The sequence below is a fragment of the Callospermophilus lateralis genome, chromosome 17 (genome assembly GCF_048772815.1).
Source record: "Callospermophilus lateralis isolate mCalLat2 chromosome 17, mCalLat2.hap1, whole genome shotgun sequence".
Classification (NCBI taxonomy): domain Eukaryota; kingdom Metazoa; phylum Chordata; class Mammalia; order Rodentia; family Sciuridae; genus Callospermophilus; species Callospermophilus lateralis.
Window position 1 is genome coordinate 71902991 of NC_135321.1, and position 26157 is coordinate 71929147.

Sequence of the window (26157 nt, forward strand, 5' to 3'; positions counted from 1 at the left end):
TCATGGCATTTGCAGGTAAATGGATGGAGTTAGAGAAGATAATGCTAAGTGAAGTTAGCCAATCCCCAAAAGCCAAATGCCTAATGTTTTCTCTGATATAAGGAGGCTGATTCATAGTGGGGTAGGGATTGGGAGGAATAGACGAACTCTAGATAGGGCAGAGGGGTGGGAAAGAAAAGGAGGGGGCAAGATTGATCACTGGAACAACCTGAAAAAAAAATTAAGTAAATTTCCTGTTAAAGTAACTGTTCTCAATCAATTGAGATTTTGTTCCATCTCCTGTCCTCCTCAGGAACGTTTGGCAAAATCTGGAGAAATTGTTGATTATCACAACAGAAATGGACAGAAGATGCAGGTGTTGCTAGCATCTGGTGGTAGAGACCAGAGAACTGCAGAAATTTATTCTAAGTGTAGAGCCATCTGGCCCAAAATCTCAATAGTGCCAAAATTGACCAACTGCTGTCAAGAATGAGACCTTAGTGTGTAGCTCAGAGCTAGAGTGCTTGCCTAATATGCACTAAACCCTGGGTTCCAACCCTAGTACCACAAAAGATAGGAGATTTTATATTCCCATTCTTAACCTTGATTTCAGCCCTCTACCCCTTTTGTATGTTATTTTCTCCCCTACAAAAAATAATAAATTAAATCTAGTTTTTGAGGTAGTTTAACATAAAGGTGCAATTGTCTTTAATAGTGCAAGACTTACATGATTTTTTTTAGTACTGTTACTGAGAATAAACATTAGCTGGGCATGGTGGCACACACCTGTAATCCCAGGGACTCAGGAAGCTGAGGCAAGAGGATTATAAGTTCAAGGCCAGCCTTCAATTTAATGAGAACCTCTCTCAAAATAAAAAATAAAAGGAACTAGAGATGTAGCTCAGTTCCACAGAGAGGGAGGGAGGGAAGGAGGGAAAATTAATGCTGCTCTAAAAATGTTATCCATAAATTCGATTTTTCTGAAAAGAACTGTGTTCCTGGGTGGAAAAGGAATTAGACCAGAGCACAAATATTTTATTTTGAACCAATATTTTTAATGATGTTTTTCTTACTTTCTAATTTCACTTAACTTATGCTGAATGCCAATTTAAAAAAAAATCAAAGTATTCTTAACTTTTGTACAGAGTCTTCAGTTTTTTTTATTCTTTGCCTATTCCATTAGACCACGTGTGCTTCTCAGAGTTGTCCAGTCTACTATGTATTTGAAGAGTCAAATTAGTGTAGAATTGACAGTGTTCAGAGTCTTCTAAACAAGGTCTTTCCAAGGGACATCCTAAAAATATTCCTTACAGTTAAGGTGACAATGTTATATAACCTAACAATTGACATGTTATTAAAAGCTTATAATAACTGAATAAAAAATGTGAGTTACAGATTTTATATAAACACTCATGATGCATTTTTACAGAGATTTTATAGTCAGGTAATAATTAAAAAAAAGAAAATAATGTGCTACAGTCAAAAAACCAGCTTTTACGAATAGCATCTGTTGATTGGTAATGAATACTTACTAGAAGTTTTATTATAAGAAGTTAGTTTTAAAAATAAAAAACATGCTCTAACACATGAGGATTTCAATGTGGTTATATCAAACCATACTTGAACATGACTAGAAATATTACAGTACTACCCAAGTTAATAAAGAATAAGAATAGTATAGTGTACTCTTTATATAGCTGTCAGTTTTGTGTTTCTGAAAACAAATGAAAAAGCACAAATGTTGCTAAGTCAAGCATTCCATTTACAGTACGGTTGTTTTTGAAATGCACTTGATAACTGAAGGTTAAATATTGAATGTCTATTTTTTTTTGGTTACTTAGAAAGGAATGTTCAAGCAAGAAATTTATGTAAAATCATTTGTATGCAAAATGAAACTGCAATACATGCTTATTTCTGTTAATCCTTATGTATCAAAAGTTTGGCAAAATTCTGTTGAAATTTTTTGTCACTTACCATATGAGATAGATTTTTGTGTATGTGTATAATACCACCATTATTAATAGAGTTCAAGTATTCCAAATGTAAGAATTTTTGAATTTAATATCCAGCATACATTAGTAATTACTTTCTGAAGTTTCCAAGCTGAACACTCATTCTGCTCAAAACACAACGAAATGTTGCAGGTTGTATTTCCCAGTACTTTACTGGATTGTGGAATAAACTTATTGCACTGTATAAAGATTTCTTCATCTTTGGCATTGTTGGACAGAAGTCATTCACTCCCACTTTTGTAATTGAATTAGAATGAAGGAAGATTATCTGTTGTAGTAGGAAAAAAGAATGGATTAAAATACACAGTAAATGTACAAAGAAGATCTGTTTATAGTCAGCATTTATGACATTATTCAGCAGTTTATTTTTCATTGACTTGAATGTATTTTCACTTAAAAGAGATACACTTATTTATGCATGTTAAATACTGTTTTAACAACTCCAAGTTCATATTTGGGAGAGGGCCTGTATGGCATAAAACTGGTGCCCATTGGTGCCACGGCTCAGAGCATACTGCCTGATCAGCTGGGTCCCCTAGCTCCTCCCACCCCTGATGTGTGTAAATAGTTTTTTCAGTGCCATATTTACATTAATTTGTTTTGAAAGTATTAGAAATGAGCAAAGGAATGAAATTCAGTGATCTAGGAATTCAACTCACAACATGAACATGAAGAAACACTGGCTGGCATTTTCTATTGTGGAAAGAAGCTGTAATTTGTTTTATAGAAAGATGTGTCTGTCAACATCTTAAATACATATTTGTAATACTATATTAGTAGTTGAATCTTTATTTTGCAGCAGTGGACAAATCACAATTTTATAAGCCACATATGTGTTTTTTTAAATTATTACTCATAAAGAACGATGAACTTTCATCCCATTAACTGCTTTTCTGTTTCTTCTTCAGGCTTTTATTTAGATTTGGGAAGTAAAAGCAAACTGCTTGCCTGATAGCGTTTTGGCATATTAAAAAGTAGGAGCCTCTTGCTGGCAAAGCTGGGTTATTGGCTTTGACTCTTGTTACCCCTAAATTTTGCTTTTATTTAAGATGGATCTGTGATTATGAAAACTCCAGGCATTGATAAAATATTTCTTTGGCATTTAACTCTCCTCTGTCCTATATTAATATTAAGATTTTGTGACAGAGGCTTTGTGTGATCCCTCTGCATGTCCCCTGCTGCTCAGTGTCAGAGGTCAACATCCTTTATCACAGCTCTGACCTCACTGTGATTAACAACAGGCTGTGTGTGGGATGTGTTTACTTTGTGGATGTTCATTGAATTGTAACATGTGACATGTATTCTCTGTTTGTGCCACAATTTTGTTCATTTAAAAAATGCTAATAAGCCAGGCATGATGGCACAAGCCTTTGATCCCAATAGCTTGGGGGCTGAAGCAGGAGGATATGAGTTCAAAGCCAGTCTCATCAATTTAGCAAGGACCTAAGCAACTTAGTGAGACCCTGTCTCAAAAATAAAATATAAAAAGGAGTGAGGATGTGGTTCAGTGGTTAAGTGCCCCTGGGTTCAGTCCCCAGTACCAAAAAAAAAAAAAAAAAAAAAAAATCTAGTAGGAGTGCAGGTAGATATGAGAGAGACAAGAAGTTGGGATCTGAGTGGCACAGAATAGCAGATGTGAGATCAAGGAGGACTGGCTTGAGGTAGCCAGATTGTGGTCACTGCTAGCCGTTGTACAGCTGCAGCTTTCAGAAACATCAGGGCAGGTATTGCCCCAAGATCCACACCTGCACATAGCACATCCTTAGATGGATGTGTTTCCAAGGAATACAGAAGCAAAACTTGTTTAAAGAGGGATCAGAACAAAATCTAGAAGAAGTTGAGTGCTCAATGCCCCATTTTGTTCTCATTGTTGTTCTCAGGGTCTTTTTCTTCTTAGAAGAGAAAGGCTTTGCACATGAGAAAAATGGATTAAAGTGAAATAATATTAAGTAGGGATTCTTAATCTGAGGCCGTAGAGAAAAACCATTGAGATTGTGAAAGTCCTAGAATTATGTGCAAAATATTTTCTTCACTTTCTGTGACAATTGCCAGCAAATTAAGAGCTGCTCAATGAGAAAGGAATGCTTTCTAATAATGAAAAGCAACAAGTGATAAAATGTGAATTTTTTTTAGTGGCACTGAAAATCAAATCAGGACCTTTTATTCTAGGCAAACACACTACCACTGAGCTCATCTCCACCCCAAAGTGAACTCTCGATACTCCAAAGAGTGACTTTCAGTCAATTATATATTTGGGTTTGAATATTTAAAAAAGCATATCTACTTCTAATCTAATACCACATTGATGGTGAAAATACCTGGATCCTAATCCTCTTGCTGTGCCTTGTGAAATGTTTCAAGAACAAAAGCATATAGTATCCTTCTTGGTGTCCTTAGCTGTCCTACCTCAGAAACTTCAGAAACTTGAAGTTAGCTGGATCCGCAGCTTTGCAACAATGACCTTAGCAGTATCAGTAGGAGAAACTGAAAGTGGTTATGGGACCTGATCTTCTCAGGTGACAGCTTTGTAGTCCAACCTGGTAGAACACCTCATGCAACCTGGAGAGTACTTGTGTCTGAGTTACCTGTGCTACTTGCTTGGTTTTTGCTTGAGTGTTTTATAAAAATTAAAGAGCTCATGACTGCCAAACACAAGTAGAATGTTTTACCTGGAGGTATTTCAACTCCTGTAATCCTGAAGGGATCTTTTTTAGTTTATTGTTTTCCAAGTGTATTTCTCTCACACGTGGTATGTTAGCAAAACTTCCATTTTCAATTTCTGTGATTCTGTTGTTTCCTAGGCCCAGCCTAAAAATGATATGAAATGCATTAACTCATGCAGATGGCTAGGTTTGATAGAGTTCGCTGAAAATACCACAATACTAGTTAGAATATAAGTCTGACCTATTTTTTTTTAAATATTTATTTTTTAGTTTTCGGCGGACACAACATCTTTATTTGTATGTGGTGCTGAGGATTGAACCCGGGCCGCATGCATGCCAGGCGAGCGCACTACCGCTTGAGCCACATCCCCAGCCCAAACCTTTTTTTTTATATGATCACAGAAAAGTGTTTTTTGGCCTTATTTACTAACCTATTTCAGTATGGAACAACTATTTCCTCCCACTTTTAGAAAATTATCTGTGCTAAATCTAGCAAATGGAAAATTCGCAGAGTTCCTTTGTCTTCTTTCCACTGCTTTACCTCTGATATTAGTATAGACAGTAAAAACAATGTTTCTTTCTAGTATTCCCTTCACACTTTTCAGTAGCAATAGCAATGATCTCAACTAGTTTCCCTGTACACATTCTCTCACTCTCTCTTTTATTTAAAATAAATAAGTGACAGCTAAATGCATTACAATTCTTAATACATATATACAGCACAATTTTCTTATCTCTGGTTGTATATAAAGTATTTTGACACCAATTTTTGTCTTCAAACTGGATAAAGATGTCTATCACATTCCAAATTTTTACATACCTGTTGGCTTTTGTGAGTGTGTGTGTGTGTGTGTGTGTGTGCGCGCGCGTGTGCTGGGGATCGAGCCCAGGGCATTGTGCAAGCAAAGCAAGCACTTTCCCAAATGAGCTATATCCCTAGCCCCCCTGTACATGTTCTCCAAGAAGCTTCATTACTATCTTAGTCGTAGGGTCTACCATTTGTAAGTTAAGATTTTGGAAACTTTTACCTTTGCAGTTCTTTGTATCGTTTAAAATCCTCGAGTTCCACAGTTGCAATTTTATTATAATCTAAATGGAGTTCCAATAAAGTAGATGGTAGGTCTAATAAAAAGAGAAAGATGTTTGTTAGATTAAGTAAGACCAGCCCCAACTATTTACTTGTCAAGTATCAGATTATGGATTCAGGCAATTGTTTAAGTACTTACTTTAAATTTTTTTTATCATGGAAAATTTCATCTATACACAAAAATGGAAACTATTATTATTAATTATCCTGCTGTTGTCCAGCTTCAACAGTTATTTCCATTTTTTCTGATCTTGTTATATTTACCCCCATTTATTTACTGATTTATCTAATTGTTTTTTATTTGTTTAGTCACTTCTTTGATTGCTATAGTATTTAAACTCAATTCTCATACAGTGTAATTTCACCTACGAACACTTCACTTAATGTTGAACTGAAAAGCTTGTCTTTCTTTTAACCTCGTTGATAACACATCTGATAAAATTAACAATTCTTTACTGTCATCTAATGGTCACCCTCCATCCCAGGTGTCTCAAATATATCATTTTACAATTGGTTTGTTTTATGTCTTTTAAGATCTCCTATAATATACTCCTTCCTTTTTCTTCCTATTCTGTTGATTTCAAATATTGACTTGAGACATTCTTTTTATAAATTGTCTACAGCTTCCAGATGTTATTTATCAGAATCCTAACCCCTTGTTTCTTATGACCTGGCCCTCAGATCCAAAGATGCAGAGTCAGGGAGATCACCTTTCAATGGATGGTTTTGGCATTTATTCATTCATAGGAGGAATTGTAAAATGGTGACTTTCTGTTTTCTTTCTTTGCTTGGGGTTGGGTTGGGGTTTCTCCTTGCTGTCAGGCTGGCCACAAACTCCAGAGCCCAGCATCCTCCCACCTCAGCTTCCTAAGTAGCTGGATTGCAGGTATACACCACTGTGACTTTTTAATTTTATCATTCTTCATGGACTTGTAAGTTGGAATTGCTCTCTAAATAAATTCCCTTATCAATTATTAAATTACTTGTCCTACAGTTTTAATACAAAAAGTAGCTGAAGGGATTAATTCTCTCAAGTAATGAAGTAGTACAAAGAAAGTGACCAATTAAGTTTTTTAAAATATTTTTTTAGTTGTCGATGGACCTTTGTTTATTTGTTTATTTACATGTGGTGCTGAGAATTCAATCAAGCATCTTGCACATGCTAGGCAAGTGCTCTACCACTGAGCCACAACCCCAGCCCAGGTTTTTTTTTTTAAACATAATTATACAAATATTTACTCTGAGACAATTCATTGCATTATTTTTTTTCTTTATAAATTAGGAAGTGTGTCTGCTGTGCCACCACATGGCAGACACCCCGTGAATGTTCTTTCTCCTGAACACGTCAGGTATATCCTGACAAGGCTGGATGAAGCTTGAACAAAAGAGACTGGCCAGAAATTCAGTCAAGCCTTGTTTTGTTTTCTATATAATAAATTATTTGTCAACCAAAGGTTCTAGGTAGGTAGATGGGAATAGCTTTTTTTTTTTCCTTCAACTTTTGCTGAAACATTTCCTTCCTACATTAACGATGAAGACTGATGAAAGTCATTGAAATGTCCATACACACACACACACATATATAACTAAATACATATATATATATAAAACAATATATATATATATATATATATATAACATTATATAAAACATAATAATATGTTTTTCACTCTGAAACAGCTATCTTTCGGTATCTATTAGTAAAAGCGGCAACTTTATCATAACCCCTCTCTACTACCAAAAAAGGGATTTTATATATATATCAGTAGTCTTCGTGGCTTAATTAATTTTTATTTCAGGATTTATTTTGAACTTTCAAAGTTAGTAGAGAGCAAGAAAATAATTCTTCTAAATTTAGATTGTTTCTAATTCCTTGAATTCTAAATAACTGAGTTTAATTATATTTTATGGGATGACTATATGTTCCTTCCAGTATGTAAGATAAATGTTCTGTGCTCAAAGACCTTGTGTTCTCACTGAAAAATGGATGGTGTAATGTGCCAACTCTTCTAGAGTAGATTGTAGGATGTCTGAGAAAAGCAAAATCTTTGAAAGAGGGTTTGAAGAATTTGAGGAAGGTGAGTGACCACAGAGAAAAGTGGAACACAGCCTCTAAAACAGGTGTGAGCAGAGGTGTGAATCTGGCAGAAGCTCAGTGAATGTGGACAGGGAAGCCTGAATAGGCTTCTACAGGAATGTCTGTTCCCACCCTGTTCCCACACAGGTGCTACAACCACTGCCACCACACCGCCTACACACATTGTAAGCAATGCAATTATGCAGAATTTCCCAAGTGAATAAGAAGGAAGACTCTCCTATTAACTCTTCCTAGTAGGGACTCCTGAGAGGTCTATCACTTCATCCTGTCACAAGGGATAGTATGGATGGAATTATGATATGCAGAAAGTCAGCCATCACATTTTAGTGAATAAACTACAAAAGCAGAATATAGTTTAACTGGTTTCTGAATGTCAGACCTTGAAGGAGTAGTTATGTAGGTTGAGAGATTGCAGTTTAATTTTCTAACATTCCTTAAGCTTTCAGAGACTGTTGAGAATTTCATGAGAAGTTAACCCTGAGATGCAGTTTGAAATTTGAGAATTATAACTGGGGTGTTTTACAGTATAAGAAAGCCCCCCAGTGTGAATGTACAAGTGGCCCTGCCTGGTTACGTGTGTCAGATCTGTGAACAACCAGGGCACCTTGCCAAGTGCCACAGCCTGGCACAGCAGCTCCTTCCTCCTGCCCTTCAGTCTTGCCTCCTCTTACCTCCCTCTGCCTTCATTCCCTTCCTTGTCCTGACTTTCCTTTTTTTCCCTGTCAGCTTCCATCATAAAAAAGGATTTTTATATATTTTACCTATTGCATAGGTATTTTAAAACTGAAAAGCTTAAGGTTAACATTTTAGATTTCTTGTAAAAAAACAGCCACCTCCTTTAAGGCTAAATGAAAGTGGTTTTTATTGGTATAGTCTGGATTTAACTGTTTTTTTTTTTTTTTTTTCTGATAGAAAAATTGTCTTTCACCTAAGTGAAACCTAGGTGAAAGATTAGTTGATTGATAATAACAATTACTAATTATTGTTATTATAATAATTACTAATAATTGTTATTAATAATAAGTTCACTGTATCTCAAGTTCTCTGTTTATATTTGTTTTGTTTATCTCTGGATCAGGTTGGTAGTAGAGAGGGGTTACGATAAAGTTGCTGCTTTTACTAGTGGATACTGAGAGATGTGTTTGAGAGTGAAAAACATATTATTACTCACATGGGTTATTTCTGACCTAGATAATCGTCAAAGCACAGAGCCCTTTTCTGGGTCAAGGAAAGCAAAATTTTGAGTATGAGTTCCCATAAAGGTAATTCTGTCCAGCTAGTCATCAGGGAGCATGGAGATGACATTGTAGAAAACTGGTCATCTAACAAAGCTAAGGAGACATTGAAATGCCAGTTTCTAATTCTCTTAAAGCTAGCATCAAGAGTGCAGGGTTCCTTCAGGTAAGTTTGTTGCTAGGAGAGGAAGTCTTCTAGGCCAGACACTTTCCCGAAACCATTCTCTGTTAGTGCATTTCTCTTCATAGCACTCCTAGAAGGGAGCTGTTGGAGAACCAGTGTACATCCACTCTCACCAGAGCCAGGCACCTCCATAAGGCCTCAAGGACTTTACCTCAAGTGTGGCAGCTCAGCTGGGGGTACGGTCTGGCCAACTATCTGTACTTTTTCTCTATAGAATTTTCTGCCTCTGATGTCAGACATAGGTGAATAAATGTCAAAAAAGAGAAGGAAAATAAAAAGTTCATTGCTTCTTAATATTTATTTTTACTGGGGAAAATATTGCAGTTTAATATTGTCAAAAAAATAATCACTATATAAGGCTCCCTATGTGTATGTGAAACAAAGTTAAATTCATACTACTCTGGCCAGATACATTGATACAAGGATTTCTAATTGTAGTGTAGTTTTGACAATGTATACTGTTCAGTTTACAATACTACATTTAATGGTCATTAAAAGAGGACAATTTTAAAAATATTGTCTTAAAGCAAATACATACCTTTAGGAATTGAGGTTAGTTTTGCTTCAGCAATTCTGATATGGAATACTGTCACCCCTTCAAATGCCCCTGGCTCTATCCCATTATTATCGAGAGGGTTTGCACTCATTTCTGTGGAGGAAATGACATGATTTAGCACACATAGTTTGTTATGCAAACGAAATTCACAATGCAGAGAGAGACACACTCCAAGAATATTTTAAGAAGTGTGGATTTCATCATTCCTATTGATTTACTCTCATTTCAGTTGGTTTCAGGAAAGTTTCCTTTGTACTTTGTAAACTGGAATATATAATAGGATCACTTTTTTGCTTTAAATTAATAAATTACATTATCATTCTCCTCCAATAGTAAGCATGATAAAAGTTTTGTTGTAATAATATTGCTTCAGAAAAAAAAAGATCATTCTTCATGTAATTGGAAGCATTTGTGTTTTCTTTTTTTTTTTTTAATTCCCATTTTATTTTTTTAGATGTTGATGAACCTTTGTTTTATTCATTTATTTATATGCGGTGCTGAGAATCGAACCCAGTGCCTCACACATGCTAGGCAAGTGCTCTGCCACTAACCTACAACCTCAGCCCCAGCATTTGTGTTTTCTGTTTTGTCTTCCAAACTGTTTTTAATCACAAGTTAATTAGAAATTATGTGATTAGCAGAAAGATAACTTCAAGAAATTGCTAATAAGAGGCTGTTTGGTCAGTGCAGGTACTTGGTTAAATTAGTGAATAAATGAATGAGAATCTTGGTTAGGAATTTTGAATGGATATTGCAGAGGAATGGCATGGTTATTTGATGGGTGTTACAAGTAAAATATACTGGAGTTTAAAACACAACAAAAATTGCTTAGATCAATACTCCTAACACAGATAACAAAAAGGTTTATATTTCAAATGATACATGAATTAGCTTTGTACATTATATTTTAGTAGTTTATGTGATAAATTAAAAATATCACGTTTATATTAAATAAGAATAGCGTAGATTTTATTACTTAGGGTCCAGTTCATAAAACAGAGCCCACACTAGGAATTTCAAAGGAGATTCTTGAGAAAGAGATTATGTACTACAAAAGCCATATTTTCTTAATTATTAGAAACTGTTAGAAAACCCAGTGGTACATCAACTCCCAAGAAACTTTTGTTTCTTTTTTATTTAATTAGAATTGGGGTCTTGCTGTTTTCCCAGACTCTTGAGTTTGCTAGGACTGCAAGGCCTGAGATGCCACCCTAAGCTTTATTTCATATTCTCATTGGTTTATGAACAGTTTATCTTAGAAATACTAAAATAATGACAATAAATTTCAGTATTTGCATGTTAATGATGATTTCAAGATGGCCCATTTATTGGAATAACTTACCCAACACGTGTAAAGCACTCATTCCTTTGAAGGTGTCCTTTTGTATTTTCTTAACTTTATTATCATGAATTCTGAGCTCTGCTAGTGACTTGGGAAGATTAAGTGGTATTTCACTTAGTTGATTGTGGGATAAATACAGCCTTCGCAGCTTTTTTGTGGTTAGAAAGGTTTTTGGGTGAATCTTTGTTAACTTGTTGTTGTTCAGAATCAGAGCCTAGATAAGCATAGTAAGAAAGTGGATTTGATTTACTGATATTCAATAATGATTCATCTTTAAAATCAATATGATTTAGGTCATTTATGTACTTGAACAACTATGTAAAAATTTTCCTGGTCCAATCCAGGCTTTAAAAACATTGTTTACTACGGAGTAGGAACAATGCAAAGCTTTATTGATTAACATTATGCCTTTTGATACACACTTATCTTTTTTATCTTTGAGTAGGTGATACAGTCATGGTTGAGGCTTCAACCTCTACCCAACCCTTTGTAGAAGTGACCAACAATATTATTTTTATCTTAAATGATATCTGTTTACTCTACAAAATACTTTTGCATGATTTAATCGACCTTGAAAGCCTCACTTTTTTCATGTGTGCTAATGTTTACCATTTCTCCCAGAGCAGAGACCTGTAAGGAAAACCCCTCCTACAAAATTCCCTCAGTATTCTGGCATATTTTCAGACCTTGAGGTAGCAGTGGATCCTGAGAAATGGCGCACCCCTGTCTCAATTATATGGATATTTCTCAGGGCTACAAGGCAGCATCCTTGAGGTGAATCTAACCCCAGAGAGTAAAGAGCTTAATACCAGGGTGACTGTGCTCTTTGTGGCCAAGTCCTTTTTGTGACCAGCTACCTTGGTGTGCTAGAACCATCAAATTGGCATGTAGGAATTTCAGAACCCAACCTGGGAAAATCCTGGGCAAACTGGGACATATTGGTCTTCTGATAACCATTTTCTTTTCTTTCTTTTTTTCCTTAGTGTTCTTTTAGTTGTAGATGGACACAATATCTTTTTTTATTTATTCTTTATGTGGTGCTGAGGATTGAACCCAGTGCCTTACACTTGCAAGGCAAGCGCTCTGCCACTAAGCTATAGTCCCAGCCTCTTGATAACAATTTTTATTACAAAATGACATAGCTTAGTCATTTTCTTTGCCAGCTGTAAAGATATAGTTTTCAGTGTGTGCCAAGGATGCTGGCAGATTGCTTAGAATCTTCAGAACCTTTTTGTCCCTCTTATTGTAGACCCTTTGATTTTCTCAAGAAATAAGTTGAGGATAATTCCTTTCAGGGATTTTGATCACAATTCCATTCTAAAGCAGTCTTCTTTTTGTTTCCAGACTGATTGAACAGGCCTGACTGGTACTACTCACATCGTCGTTTTTCATAGCAGAAATATATGCACTTAGGTTGCCCAGTAAACACCCTTTACCATCATGCTCACCATTTCACTCAGCCCTTTGCATCTCTTTTCTCACCTTCTAGACATACCACTACTGTTAAAAGGTTGCACTTGGAAAGGTTAAGCCTAGGAGAAGAGGGGAGATTGCATCTTACTGCCAACTGTCAAGATATGCACCTTTATGAGTATGTGAGGCCAGCTAGGAGAGTGTTCTTTTCCTTTAGTTTTTTGAGGTGGGGAGTTTAGCAAGTTGGTGCATCACAAAGATGGTTTGTGAACCTCACTTGACCCCATAAGGTTTAAGTTTAGCAGAAAGAGTTGCTCTCCTTTGAGTAATGCAGAACATGTCTGTGATCATCCTGCAAGTAAGGGTCAGAGCTGCCCTCCCCCGAGCTGGTGTGTGCCTCAGTGAGATTCAGACCAGTACATGAGCTTTTGTCTGTTTGCTTGTTTTTTTTCCTATGGTGAAGACATGGAGTTGCTGGAGCTTTGTAAAAGGAAGGATGAGTGATAAAGCTCAAATGGAAGTTTTATGCAGCGTTGTCAAATGCTAACCCAGCATGATAGGCTGGCAGAGTGACTCTAGATCAGTGTACTGCCAATGTTGGTTTTCACACGAGGAACTGGCTGTTGTGGAGCCTTAAAGTTATCATTAATAAGCAGTGTGATTATGTATAAGGACAGAAGAAAAGTGTATTGTGCAGAAGTAAAACAACAAGAAGTCATGGTGATGTGTCTTTAATAACAGCAAGAAGTGAGCTGGGAGGCCTGAATGTCATAGATCACATTCACTCTCTAGATATGTCACCCTTTGTGTGAGAGTCACAATGCTAAACAAGCAACTAAAACGTAAAAGATTTGTAAACTGTCTAAAATATTTTTATTATCTTTAAGTGTGCAATATACCTATAACTCAAGTATAAAACATGTACTTTTAAAAGTACTTTACATCCTGGTGCAGTCGTGTAGCCTGTAGTCCTAACTACTTGAGAAGATGAGGTGAGAGGATCATTTGAGCCCAGGAGTTTAAAGCCAGCTTGGGCAACAGAGCAAGACCCCATCTCATAAAACAAAACAAAACAGCTTTACATGAGTATGTTGGGTCAGACTACTCATGTTGGCCTAGTAGTAACATTGGCTAAAAGATGGGGGTGGGGACCCTACCATTGCTAAGCACCTTACATGTATTTGCTGATTTAACTTTATAACCACTTTGTGAAATTCATGCTATTATTACATTCTCTTACAGCTGAGGAAGGTGAGGCCATTTCCCCGTTAGAGCACAGATTTGGGCTCAGCTCTACTGACTCCAGAATGTTCACCCTTAAACAAAATTGCCATATAGAAGTTGATTAAGAAAATGCTAAAGAGACCTAAGAATGTTCCTGACACATTTTAGATTATCATTTCCCAATGAATAACAGGAGTACATGTGGAATAAATACCTGGAAGACTCCTAAAAATGCAACAAAATAATGATATGACAAATTGAAAACTCACATAGCTCTGGTATTAAATATGTCATTAGTATTCTTGTGGTTGTCTAAGCTGAATGTGGGCTGAAGTAGTGGAAGCAGTCATAAGCTGTTCTTTTTTATTTTTTTTTACACAATATCTTTATTAATTAATTTTTTAGGTGGTACTGAGGATCGAATTCAGTACCTCACAAATACAAGGCAAGCGCTCTACCACTGAGCTACAGCCCCAGCCCCATAAGCTATTCTTGCTTTTATTTTTACATAAATATATAAATAAGTGTGCGCACACACACACATACAATTTTTATTTCCAACTTCTGATGCTAGAAAAATGGTCTTTCTATTATTCAAAAGTTTCTGTGGTCTGAAGTTAGTGGGGTGGGCTGAGTGGATCTTTGGTGGAATCTTTTGTGCTGTTGCTGATTGTCTTAATATTTAAGTGAGGCCTCAGTTCTAAAAAAAAAAAAAAAAAAGTTTTCCACTTGCTTTTTAAAAAATACATACATTGAAGCTGTATTTTGGAATGGTGACTTTCCATATCTGAGCTATTTGCATAATTCAAAAGGGAAAGGAGTAGTGAAAGCAGTGGGTACCCATCAGAGTGACCCTTCTGCAGGAGGCCAACCCAGGCGCCAACAGGAGCGTTACCTTGCTGCTCATGATCGATACAAGGTTTGAGTGTTAGTCACTTAGATATGTACTATGTGCTGATATTAGAAATTTGTGGTGTCTGGAGTCAACAGGTTTGGGTAAAGATTGCTTATGCTCTAGGCTGTGGTCGTTGTAAATAATTGTGTTCTTGTTCATTTTAATATATAGTCATTATTGTTACCTGAATGGATTAGAAACACATTTAAGGACCATCAACTCTCAGCTCACTACCTTTTACCTGGCTATTATTCAGTAAACATCAGTTGAATTAAATCATTAATTGGCTTAAATCTATAATTTCTTGTTGACTATAACTTTTCTGAATACAGAAATTTTGTCATATTCACCTAAAAAACATGTTTACACTTATACAATATAATTATTTTGTTAATGATAGAGATTTTCACTTAAAATATTTGAAAATATTAGCAAGTACTTACATAAAGTGAAGTGAGACCTTTAAAGTCATTTTCTTTGATTTCCTTAATTTTATTGTTTTGAAGGTCGACCATTCGAGTATCAAATGGAATGTTGTTTGGGACTGAGGTTAAACCTGAGAAATAAGCAAATGTGTTACAACTACTAGAAAATCGTACCAAAGACAAGATCTCTAAATGGTAGAAGTATATGGTTATATTATTTATTAGTCATGCTGAAGACTAGATCGATTGCTGATATCATAGAGATGTACATTTTTTAAAATGCATGGATATCATTAAGTACCAGGACTCAGTAGTTGTAATATGACAAAAACATAGGTTTTTTTGTTTTTGTTTTAATACTCAGAGCCATTTCACATGGCTCATTTATCTGCACAGGGTTTTTATCTTGGGTCTGGCAGGCTTCAATGTGAAATAATTGGGTGTAAGATGGACTAGCAGGCAGCTGAGGCGTAGCTTATGAAGACTAGCTTTCGTCTAGATTTTTGGCTGGGATAGTGAGAAATTGAAGCATGTAGGTCTTTTTCATTTTTAGGAAGGCTCAAAATATAGAAAGTAGTGCTTAGAAAATAGATTATTGTCATGTACATAATCATAAATTTCACCACCCATTTTCTGTAATCAACTCTTTTAGTCATAAATTATTAAACTAATTCTTATTTATTCCTACATAACTCTTCATTAGCAACTAAGTGTGATATTTACCTTTACTTATATCATCATGCATAACATTAGTTCAGGAGCAAAGGTATTTGATTCACTTCTCTTTTTCACTTTTGTGCCAGAAGTACACAGGTCTACCTTTTAGTTGTTGTTCCTCTTTGCAGGTGCAATGATAGCTGTCTTTATCATCTTAGAATAAGGTACAGCTGCATGCTTCCTCTTTGTGTAGATAGGCAAATACTAATTAAATGATTAATAGACTTAAACTTTTTTCCCTCTTCTTGGGTTGAGAAAAATGAGAAAAACTCAGAAACTGTTTGTAATGCAGTTCTTCCTTAGTTTCTTTGCTTTCTATAGATGGCCAACCTTTAGTCTTTGGACTGAAGGTGCCTATCTCCTGCTTATTATTGGACATTCCATGCAACAAAATGATTGATGAGCCTAAGGCCTCGTTGGGGTTTTTTTTTCCCAATATTTGATTATGAAAGGTTTTAATAGATGTAAGAATTTTATAGTGAAAATCCACATTTTATTTATCTACTTTGTACCATCAGCATTTTATTATACTGAACTTATTGTCCCTCAGTTCATCTTTTTATAAATTTTAAAGTGAGTTGTAAATATTTACACTTTTGACTTAAAACAAAAACAAAGAAAAAAACTCTGCCTTTACCCTAAAAAGCAATTATGTATGACAGCCCCAATCTGAATTGAATATCCAAATATTTTGAATATCTACCTTCTGCTTTGTAGGCCTATGTGTTTTCCCCCTCCATACTTTAAAATGAGCAACTCTTGGACTGGGCTTGTAACTCAGTGGTAGAGCACTTGTCTCACATGCGGGAGGCTCTGGGTTCGAGCTTAGCACCACATAAAAAAATGAACAAGTAAAAATAAAGATGTTTTTTAAAATTAGCAACTCTTAAGAACTTTCACCATAGATAGAAAGAGGAAAGGGGATAACTTGATGAATTAGCAAGGCAGAGTCAGTTTTGTTATAAGAGATCATTTTGGTTTTAGAAAGTGATAGGAAGTCTTGTGGGAAGAGGGAGGTTTTGCTGAAAGTATCCTCCTGATAACAGATTTTTGCCAAACCTGCTCCCATCATGGCCCTGATGGAATTGAAGCTCTGGAAAGTGTTTATTTCCTGAGGGAGGAAAAGTGACAATTTATCAAGACCCTTTCACAGTCATGAGGGAGGTGAGCTGTGTGTATCATCTGCAAAGAGGACTCAGGAAGAGGCCCTAGTGGACCATCGGCTTCTGTGGGAGCTGTGGCCAAACCTTGGCCTTCTCTGTGGGGCGGGTCTCTGTATCCCCTCTTTAGGAAGTAGCTGAGTACAACTCTTTATGTCCTTTCTGATCACATCCTCTCTCTGAGCAAGATGAGTATGCTCTTGAGTGCTTCTTCATTAGAAGTGTTAAAAAAGATACCCAATAGAGAATTAGAAAATTTGAGAGAGAATTTAGTTCAATCACTTCTTTTCTAGGCAGTTCTAGACCCAAAACATTCAAAATGAATAGAATATTATCTTTAAAACATCTAGATTATAAACCAGCATGGTGGCCCATGTCTATAATCCCAACGACTTGGGAGGCTAAGGCAGGAAGATGACAATTTCAATGCCAGCCTCAGCAACTTAGTGAGGCCCTAAGCAAATTAGCAAGACCCTGTCTCAAAACATAAAATAAAAAGGACTAGGGATGTGGCTTCAGTGGTTGAGTGCCCCAGGTTCAATCCCTGGCACCAAAAAAAAATAAATAAAATAAATAAAATAAAACATCTAGATTGCAGATTTCACATTCTGTATAACCTGTTTTATTGTTCTGGGCAAGCATCTTACTTTGTGATCATAGAATTTTTCTAGAAAGGACATTCTCAACTTGCTGATACAATGATATGAACCACAGTGAAGAAAATTGAAATAGTGCTTTAATTTGGGAAAAGAAAGAAATGTTCTGTATTGTAAGATCCCTGTTATTTCTCTCTATTATTCTGGATCTTTAAAATAACTGTGGATGTACCTTGCAATTTATTGTACTCTCTACCTAAACATTTATTTATTTGTTTGTTTTGAGGTGCTGGGGATCAAACCTAGGCCCTTGAGCATACATGCCCTACTGAACCCCAAGCTCCTTATTTTTCTTATAAAGAGAGGCTCTCCCTATGTTGCTCAGGCTGGCCTGGAACTCGCAGTCCTCCTTCCTCAGCCTCTCAAGCAGCTGAGATGACAGGCATGTGCTGCCATATCCCACTTCCACCTAAAGATTTAAATTAAAAAAAAAAATGTGTAGTCAGTGGGATGATTTTTCAGATTTCAGCAATGACCGTTCCTATCCTTTTAATTTTATCAAAATAGCGTTATTCTTCAAAACAGTGGATCTGTGGCGCTTACCTAGATCAGAACAGTGCACAACTCGGGAATAGCATTGGCATCCAAATGGACATGTTGGAAACAAATCAAATGGGAAAAAGGGGTGTGTTGGCTCTTTTGTTGGAAAAAGAGAGTTGTCATCATCGTCGTCATCGTCATCTGCATCTTCCATATCCTTCAGCATCATATTCTTCAGTGTCATGTGTGAAGGACTAAAGAAGGGTTTGGCAGAGCACACAGCCAAGAGCAATAGAAGCACATATTCCTTCATGCTCTCTTAGGTGCAAGACTGATCTAGGACTAAGTAGAAATTGAGCATTAAGTAAGTTAGAATTTAAACAGACATAACTTCTGCATCTATGCATTTCTGGGTCCTGGCAAAAATACAATAAAATGGCATTCTTCTGCTTTGGTAGATAGTATGAGGGTAAATTTATAAAAACTCTTTGGAAAGCAACTTAGCAATAAGCTTTGGGAGCTTTAAAAAAATCTTTATTTGCTGTTTACAAATTCTGCTTTTTGGAATCTAATCTCAGGAAATAGTTAAGTTCAAAAAAGATGTTCATCACAGAATAATTTATAATATAAAAAATTAAAAGACAATCCTAGTGGTTAACATAGTGAGAACAATAAAATTAAATAGGATAGGGTTTATTTATTCCATGAAATATTTTGGAACCTACGAGATGTTTATAAAGACATTTTAAAATGAGGTTATAAAAGCAATTATAAAAACTCCATACCTACTATACTTATAAATGCAAAGGCAGGAGAAAAAAAAAACCTACATGCATATACCTGATTAAAAATAAGCTCTGGTAGTAGAATCACAAACAACTTTTGTCTTCTCCCCCTTTCACTTTAATTTTTATAATAAGCAATAAGTAATGCTTATATAATTAGAAAATGAATGAATATTTTTAAAAACATATCTATGACCCTGTCAAAGAAACATCATCAGCGTCCCTTAGACAACATCTGGAAATTTTCCTAAACCATTTTCTCTTCACTCTCTCCAACCTTCCGCTCATCTTTGGTCACTTTTTCCACAATGTCATTGGTATATTCTTACTTCTAATCTGTTCCATTGTCTAATACCTGATCCAATCCAAGTGATTCCCAGACTCTTTTTTATTCATTTTTCCACTGAGTTTTGTTTTTTGGTGGGTGCTGCATTGGTTTTAGTTATGATTTTTTTTTAAAGCTCACACAAAACTGGAACATATTAATGAGAACCCTCAGAGCGTAGATTCATTGCCATGTGCCAGCTGATATTTCCACAGGGATGTTTACATGTAGTTTCTTAACTACTTCAGTGAAACTGGCACATTCTTAGAAATTTCTATAAAATTAAAAACATTATGAAATCATCCCAAATAAGTGTATCCCAGAGAAGCCCATTCATGAGACCCAGTCCTGCAGGCGGGCATTTACTGGCCTCCCTAGCAGAGGCTCCACAGACTGTTTCTCAGCCTAAGTCATTTAAAAGTCCTCTGGCCCTCAGTCGCCTGAGTGCCAACAGTGAATGAATAAGAGAGACTTCATTCAGGGCTAGCCTTGCCTCAGGAAGACCTCCTCCCCTAGTCCCTGAGTCCTCTCAGCTGTTACTATTTCCCAGAACACAGAAATCAGCTTTAATATCACTGCATGGGCTTGGGTTTCCCTGAACTCAATAAGCAATTAACTCCCTGGCTTAATTAAACTACACATTTGCACATGGTGTGTCTTTTTTAATCACCAGAAGAGGGTTAGAAAATCCTACTATGAGTTATTAACCTGAAAATTATTTTATATGCTCCAAAAATCTAAATGGTGATGTGAACATTTGCCCACTGGGTAGCTGTGTCACACTGACCAAGTGTGTATGCAATCTCGGTGATAATCTACACTTGAATATACTAGGAAAGAGATTACAGCAAAGTTAAGAAAGTCAAAAAACTTTCTATAGTTTAGTGTTGCCATTGATGCTGTGGGTCCCACCTGCTGGTAAATCCTGACAAAGGTCTAGGGAAGGTCATCTGGTCTTCATTTTCAGAATCACTTTTTCCTGACTCTGTTTCTCAGCTCTCTGCCTAATTTTGACCCATTATGTTTTTTAGACTTCAGCTTTTTTTGAAGTTCCTGGCTCCTTAGTGTTTAGTTCCTGGCTTCACCTGGACCTCCAAAATACTCAATTCCCTGGAAATTCAACTCTAGGTCATTAGCTGAATCAAAACTTGTCCTTGATTCCAGTGCATTCTTTAGTATAGCTAAGTTTTAGCTCCATCTTCCAGGTTCAAAGCTCTTCTTGACCATGGTGATGAGAAACTTTCAATGTCATGTGAAATCCTGTCTCTGGCTTAGTTTGAGGTTGCTAGAATTAATTATTCACTGGGCATTTCTTATACACACACTGTGCCCTAGGAATTATGTCACGATGCTGAATGGGTGGGCTGGAGTACTTCTCTCTCCTCTCTGTATTCTCTTTCATATTTCCCTTATTAAAGCACAACCACTACTCCTAATCAACTACTCTGAAGAAAGTATGTGATTGTTAAAGTTAATCCTTGAAGTTGGACATAGTTGCACATGCCTATAATCCCAGTGACTCAGGAGGCTGAGGCAGGAGGATCGAAAGTTAGAAGCCAGTCTCAGCAATTTAGTGAGGCCCTAAGCAACATAGTGAGACCCTGTCTCAAAATAAGAAATAAAAGGGGCTGGGGGTATGGTTAAGCGCTCCTGTGTCCAATCCCTGGTACCAAAAAAAAAAAAAAAAAGATTGATACTTTAATGTTAGGTGCATTGATAGAAAATTTAAAAACACCTAAACTAATAGACTAGTAAAAGACAATGTTGGCTATGTACACTTGCTCTGGAGTGGGGATCTCAAACATTTGAATAGGAATGTGTGTCTCTAGCTTTCTGAAAGTGATATTCTTAGGTGTCTCTCTGCTCTCATAATTTTCAGTTGCTGTTTGAGATCAATAAAACTGAGGACATTTGTGAAAACATACATGCATATGAAAAAAGAGCATACAATACCTAGTTTTGAAATAGTGCACAATAACTGGTAAGAGTAAGGGTGGTCAGATTGTGAGTGAAGCATTATTTTCTCATGCATGATTTTTTTTTTTTTAAATTATAGGGTCTTTATTATTACAAAAAAGTCAGGAACACTTCATGAATTTGCGTGTCATCCTTGCACAGGGGCCATGCTAATCTCTGTATCGTTCCAATTTTAGTATATGTGCTGCTGAAGCAAACACTCATGCATGATTTTTAAAATTATGTTGCATTAAAATTTTTCAAAATACTGATTTGCCAACAAAGTTGGCTTTGCTTTGATCTTATCTATGTACCTTTGCCTTTTCCTGCCCCGTCTCCAGCGACTGATATCACAGGTGGTACAGTTAAGGATTTCCTGGATACTCTTCTGATTTATTTCCCCCAAAAGTCAAACAAAAACACCTAACTGGGAAATTGTTTTGAAGTTCATAATTTCTTGATTCCTAACCTCATTTTCTGGTTTGTAAGAAATAAAGTTTTGGTTTTGTTTCTTTGGGGCATTGGATATTGAATCCCAGGACACTTAACCACTAAACTCTATCCCCAGCCATTTTTATTTTTCATTTTGAGACAGGGTCTCACTTAAGGCTGGCCTTGGAATTGCAATCCTTTTGCCTCAGCCTCCCAAGTCATTGGGATTACAGGGTGTGCTACTGCGCCTGACTTAGGAAATGAGGATTTTTAATGAAGTTATTTGTTTATTTTTCATTTGGTTGGTTGTTTCAACATGTTTTCTCCTAGAAACTTTGAGCTATAAGGATTTAAATTCCCAGTCTACACAAGGAAAAAAATATATCTTTTAACACATAATATAACTGAAATAGAAAACTAAGGACACTACAGAACTGGAAAAATATATATATAACATATAATAAGAGAAATGTGTTGGAGTTCCAGAGCAGATGCCAAGAACATGTCTTGGTTTTCCTTGTGGCCTGGCAGCAGGAGTTAAGGGCTGGCCTTGCTCCTGTGCAGGCCACATGCTGGTCTGCCAGATTCCTTCAGCCTTGTAGTCTCCATGAGCTCAGGAGAGGCTCCCTCAGTGCCAGCCAGAGGTTCAGGCTGAGGGGCAGGATAAGGGGTGAGAAGCAGAATTTGGAGTAGAAAGGATAATAAGAGGCTGGCTACACAGGGCCGAGAAAGGGGGAGCACAACAGTGACAGGCTTGCTGCTATTCCATATCCCGCTGCGACTGTGCCGAGCAGCCCATCCTGGGTCAGCAGAGTGTCAGGCAGGGTTCCTCCGATTCTCTGCCTTCTTTTTTAGACTGGTGTATCTCATGAAAGCCTTTATTCAAATCACAGATGAAGTGAAAACATGCAATTGAGACTGCTGCCTGCAAGTAAAGGGGGAATGTTGCAATTGTGTGAGTAATGTGGTAGCTGGGCTCTTCACGGGTGACAGATGGAGGCCTGTGGATGCAGGACCTGTCGTCTAGTTGAAGTTCCCTCTTGGTGGTGAAGGTTCCAGAACATTCTGAACCACTGTGCTTGAATATCTCCGCTGAAAGGACTCAAAGGGAAGCCACCACCTCAAGGCATCATCATCCACTGCTACCCATTGATGGCTTTAGAAAACTCGTTATATTGACACCCAAAACACCTGGCAAATTATTTTCTCTGTGCTAGCTCTATGTTCTCTTGGCCCTATAAGAATAATTTTGTGTTCTCTTATCCTGGTTGCTCGCAAAGAAAAGTCAGGCCAGCCTTGATTCCTTGAGGAATTCACTTTTTATACTCTCTGCCTCATGTGTTGGGCCTCTGCCTGAGGCTCCATTGGCCCAAATGTAGGTCCTAGGCTTTCCCGTGTTCTGCTGCACAGTTGCTAACCCATAGATAAATAGTAGAATATCTAGGAGGGAATATTTGATAGCTGTGCTTTCTCATTCAGGAAGAATATAGAGAATATCATGTCTTACTTAAAATGATATGCTTTTTAATTTTATTTAAAATTTTGAGTTTCTTAATATGCCTCAAACTGAGTTTTATTAGTTTTGGCATCATGTAGTCTGTGCTATTTTTGAAACTTTAAAAAATATTTATATCTTATTCTCAGGAAGACTCAATATTTCCCTGACTTTAACCAGTTTTGCCAGTGTGTTCTACTCCTGGACAGCTTTGGATTTTGGACTCAGGTTTCTCTTAATCAGAAGACTGTTTAAAATATTATTCCAGTGCTCCTGCAGTTACTAATAAACCATAGCCATTTAGACATGAGAGAGGCCTCTAAGACATTCCTACAGGGACCTCTTTTTATAAAGAAAGAAGCTGAGGCTTGGGAGTCCAAAACTCCCGGGAGGTGGCAGAGCTGAGGCAGCATCCTCTTTCCTCACTTCTGCGCTTTCCACCATGTTCAGCCTCTCAGTGGATTTTCATCTTATTATTTGTGCACAGTAAACAGACTTTCCTCTGGAAAATACACTTTGACCAGGTCCTCAAAAGGCTTCATAACAGAACTAGAAATGTAGCTGAGAAATGCGACAGTGTCCTTTATACCGCTCCAGATTTGGAATGGAAAATGTGTCTAAGTGAAATGGTATTTCCTCTGAGACGCTGTGTTTAATAAACAAGTCACCGTGCTTTTAAATCCCATGTTTATAGATCCACTTTGCAGTTTCCCTTCTTGGCTTCCACATTCCTATCAGTTCACAGGTACCAGTTATAGGTTTTAGTATATAAATGTGACATGACATAACATGCCCCACATGGCTCACAGAAAGAATCCAAACCATATTCAGGTATAATCAAGACAGCCTTGTAAGCTAACAAGTTAAAACTCCAAGCATGCATTTGGAAATTTATGCACAGTACCATTTGTTTTGGACACTGATGCTTTTAAAACAACATTTTCCACAGGAAACAATTAATTTTACTTTAGAAATATAAATAGCATTCTGATTAAAGACCTTTTGACTGCTTTTCCTTTTATATCAGTTTTTCCTTCATAAATTTTTTAATATCTCTAGCAACCTAGCTGCTATTAAAAAAAAAAAAAAAAAAAAAAAAAACACCTTCCTGCCTCTTCTTTTGCTGACATTTACTACAATGCCTTACTTGCAAAGTTAGCCTATTTTGCTTCAAACTTCAGCTCAGGTATGGGAATATTCTTTTTAAATATAGTGGTTAGTTGTAATAGAAGACTGCATATCCTTCTCCTTTCTACTATGGCACAGTATTGCTGAATGCCAAAAGCAAACAGAAAACATGAAGATGCTTTTACATGGGTGTGGACTTGTGATTTATTTTTCTTTTTTAACAACTCAATGATTCTTGGTGGGATTACAAAAAAGAAAAAGGGGGGGGAGGCTTTATTTTTAGGGAGATATAAACCCTTCAGGTTCTTTATGACTCAGTCCCTAAAGCATGTGGCCACTGTTCCTTGGCTGCCACACCTCTGAACAGATGAACATGAAAGAATGCTCTGCTGTTTAGATTACCAGGGAGCAGAATATTGAACACATTGCCTAATATTTTAAATCTAAGATTTCATCAAAAATTTGGGAAAGGATAAAGGGAATCTTTGAATGTATTAAATTCTAACTATAGATTTTATTAAAAGCAGTCCCTAATTTTTCATATGGAATATAGAAATAGTTAAACTATTGCTGGTATTTTTTGAAATTATGTGGATTTACTGTTCAGTACCATTTCATTGCATAAAAAATAAGAAAGACATTTAAAATATCGAAGAAAATGTGGACATTCAAATGTGTAAGTAAAAATGATATTTGAATAATTCACACATTTTAAAAACATTAGAAAATGTCATTTTTACACTTTGAAATAAATATTTGCTATTTTATCCCCAAACTTCATTATCATCAATGACTAAAGTAATGTTATTTTCCTAAAAGAACATATGTCTATTGAAGTAATTTTTAAAATCAGTCATGTTGGTTTTTATTATAAAGCTTACTGACAAGTTTTCTCTTAGCTATTATAAAAGAGATTATATTTAAAATAAATTTATTATGCAAAAGGCATAAAACTATAGTAATTTTAAGTACAAATTTAGGTTTGTATTTAAATGCTGATTTTTAAGAAACTATAAAAATAAGCTTTAAACTTGACCAAATTATTTACAAATGTTTATTAGTAACATTAATGTCTCCCAGTATTGACTATAAAATAATTATATACTGGCACATGTAAGATAGACATGAAAACATACCTTGTCAGAAGAGAGTAGTGGTCTTGAAAGTAGAATTTATCCACCCTGCACTACTTATCTATAATGTAAATGTTCTCAGGCACTGTTTAAGAAGAAAATATGAGAATGTGTTACATTTAAAAGAAAAAAAAAAAAACTCACTAACACAGCTGCACCCTGGTGTGGCTGCACCCTGGGTGATACTGGAATAAACTGCTTCCACAGATTAGTCCATGTTAGTACTGAGGAGCGAGATTAAAACTTGTTACTGCTCATATGTTTTCCATCACTGTTTGTATCGTAGCCAAAACTTCTAGCTAAACTCTAGACGTCTACTGGAAGAAAAAAAAGAGAGTTTAATAATGCATGGCAGCCGGCCATTGAAATTACAGTCAGAGTCACTCAAATACCTGATTTGAAAAAAACACTTTATGAAATTCTTAAATGAGTGATTACTTATAAACTGCAATTTCAAAAATCATTCACCCTGTATAAACTATTAAGATATTTGTCAATTTTAGTAAAGAACACCAACATTACTGAATTGTAAACCCAAATTCCAGTGGACCTGAGAAGGGAGTCCAGGCTTTTGTTTTCTCCTAATGACTGAAGCTATTACATTAAACAAATTTCTCAAGTCTTTTTTTTAAAAAAAAAAAAGCTCTTATTCCAGCCATAGGCATGTCAAAGGAACTACAGACAAGGCCCTGCAAGCTGCTTCCCAGCCCTAGCACATAGTATGGTGCAAACAGATATGAGTGACCAGGTAACTCCTGTGGATTTTTGCAGGTTCCC

The 26157-nt window shown here is 36.2% G+C and overlaps 2 protein-coding genes and 1 non-coding gene across 3 annotated transcripts in view; 1 reads left to right on the forward strand and 2 right to left on the reverse strand.

The window, feature by feature from the left end:
* Positions 1-26157, forward strand: part of Cenpp (centromere protein P) — a 227122-nt gene that overhangs the window by 105867 nt on the left and 95098 nt on the right. The window lies entirely within an intron of this gene.
* On the reverse strand, positions 1013-25642 carry Aspn (asporin). Its single transcript, XM_076837367.2, has 8 exons — positions 25384-25642; positions 18190-18468; positions 15132-15244; positions 11157-11370; positions 9797-9907; positions 5683-5776; positions 4661-4799; positions 1013-2259 (listed from the first exon to the last, which is right to left on the reverse strand). Exons 2-8 carry the CDS (start codon positions 18437-18439, stop codon positions 2062-2064), a joined length of 1119 nt encoding a protein of 372 aa, XP_076693482.1. The 5' UTR covers positions 18440-18468; positions 25384-25642; the 3' UTR covers positions 1013-2061.
* On the reverse strand, positions 21310-21413 carry LOC143383030 (U6 spliceosomal RNA). The gene has a single exon (XR_013089081.1). It is a non-coding gene; the product is annotated as a U6 spliceosomal RNA (small nuclear RNA).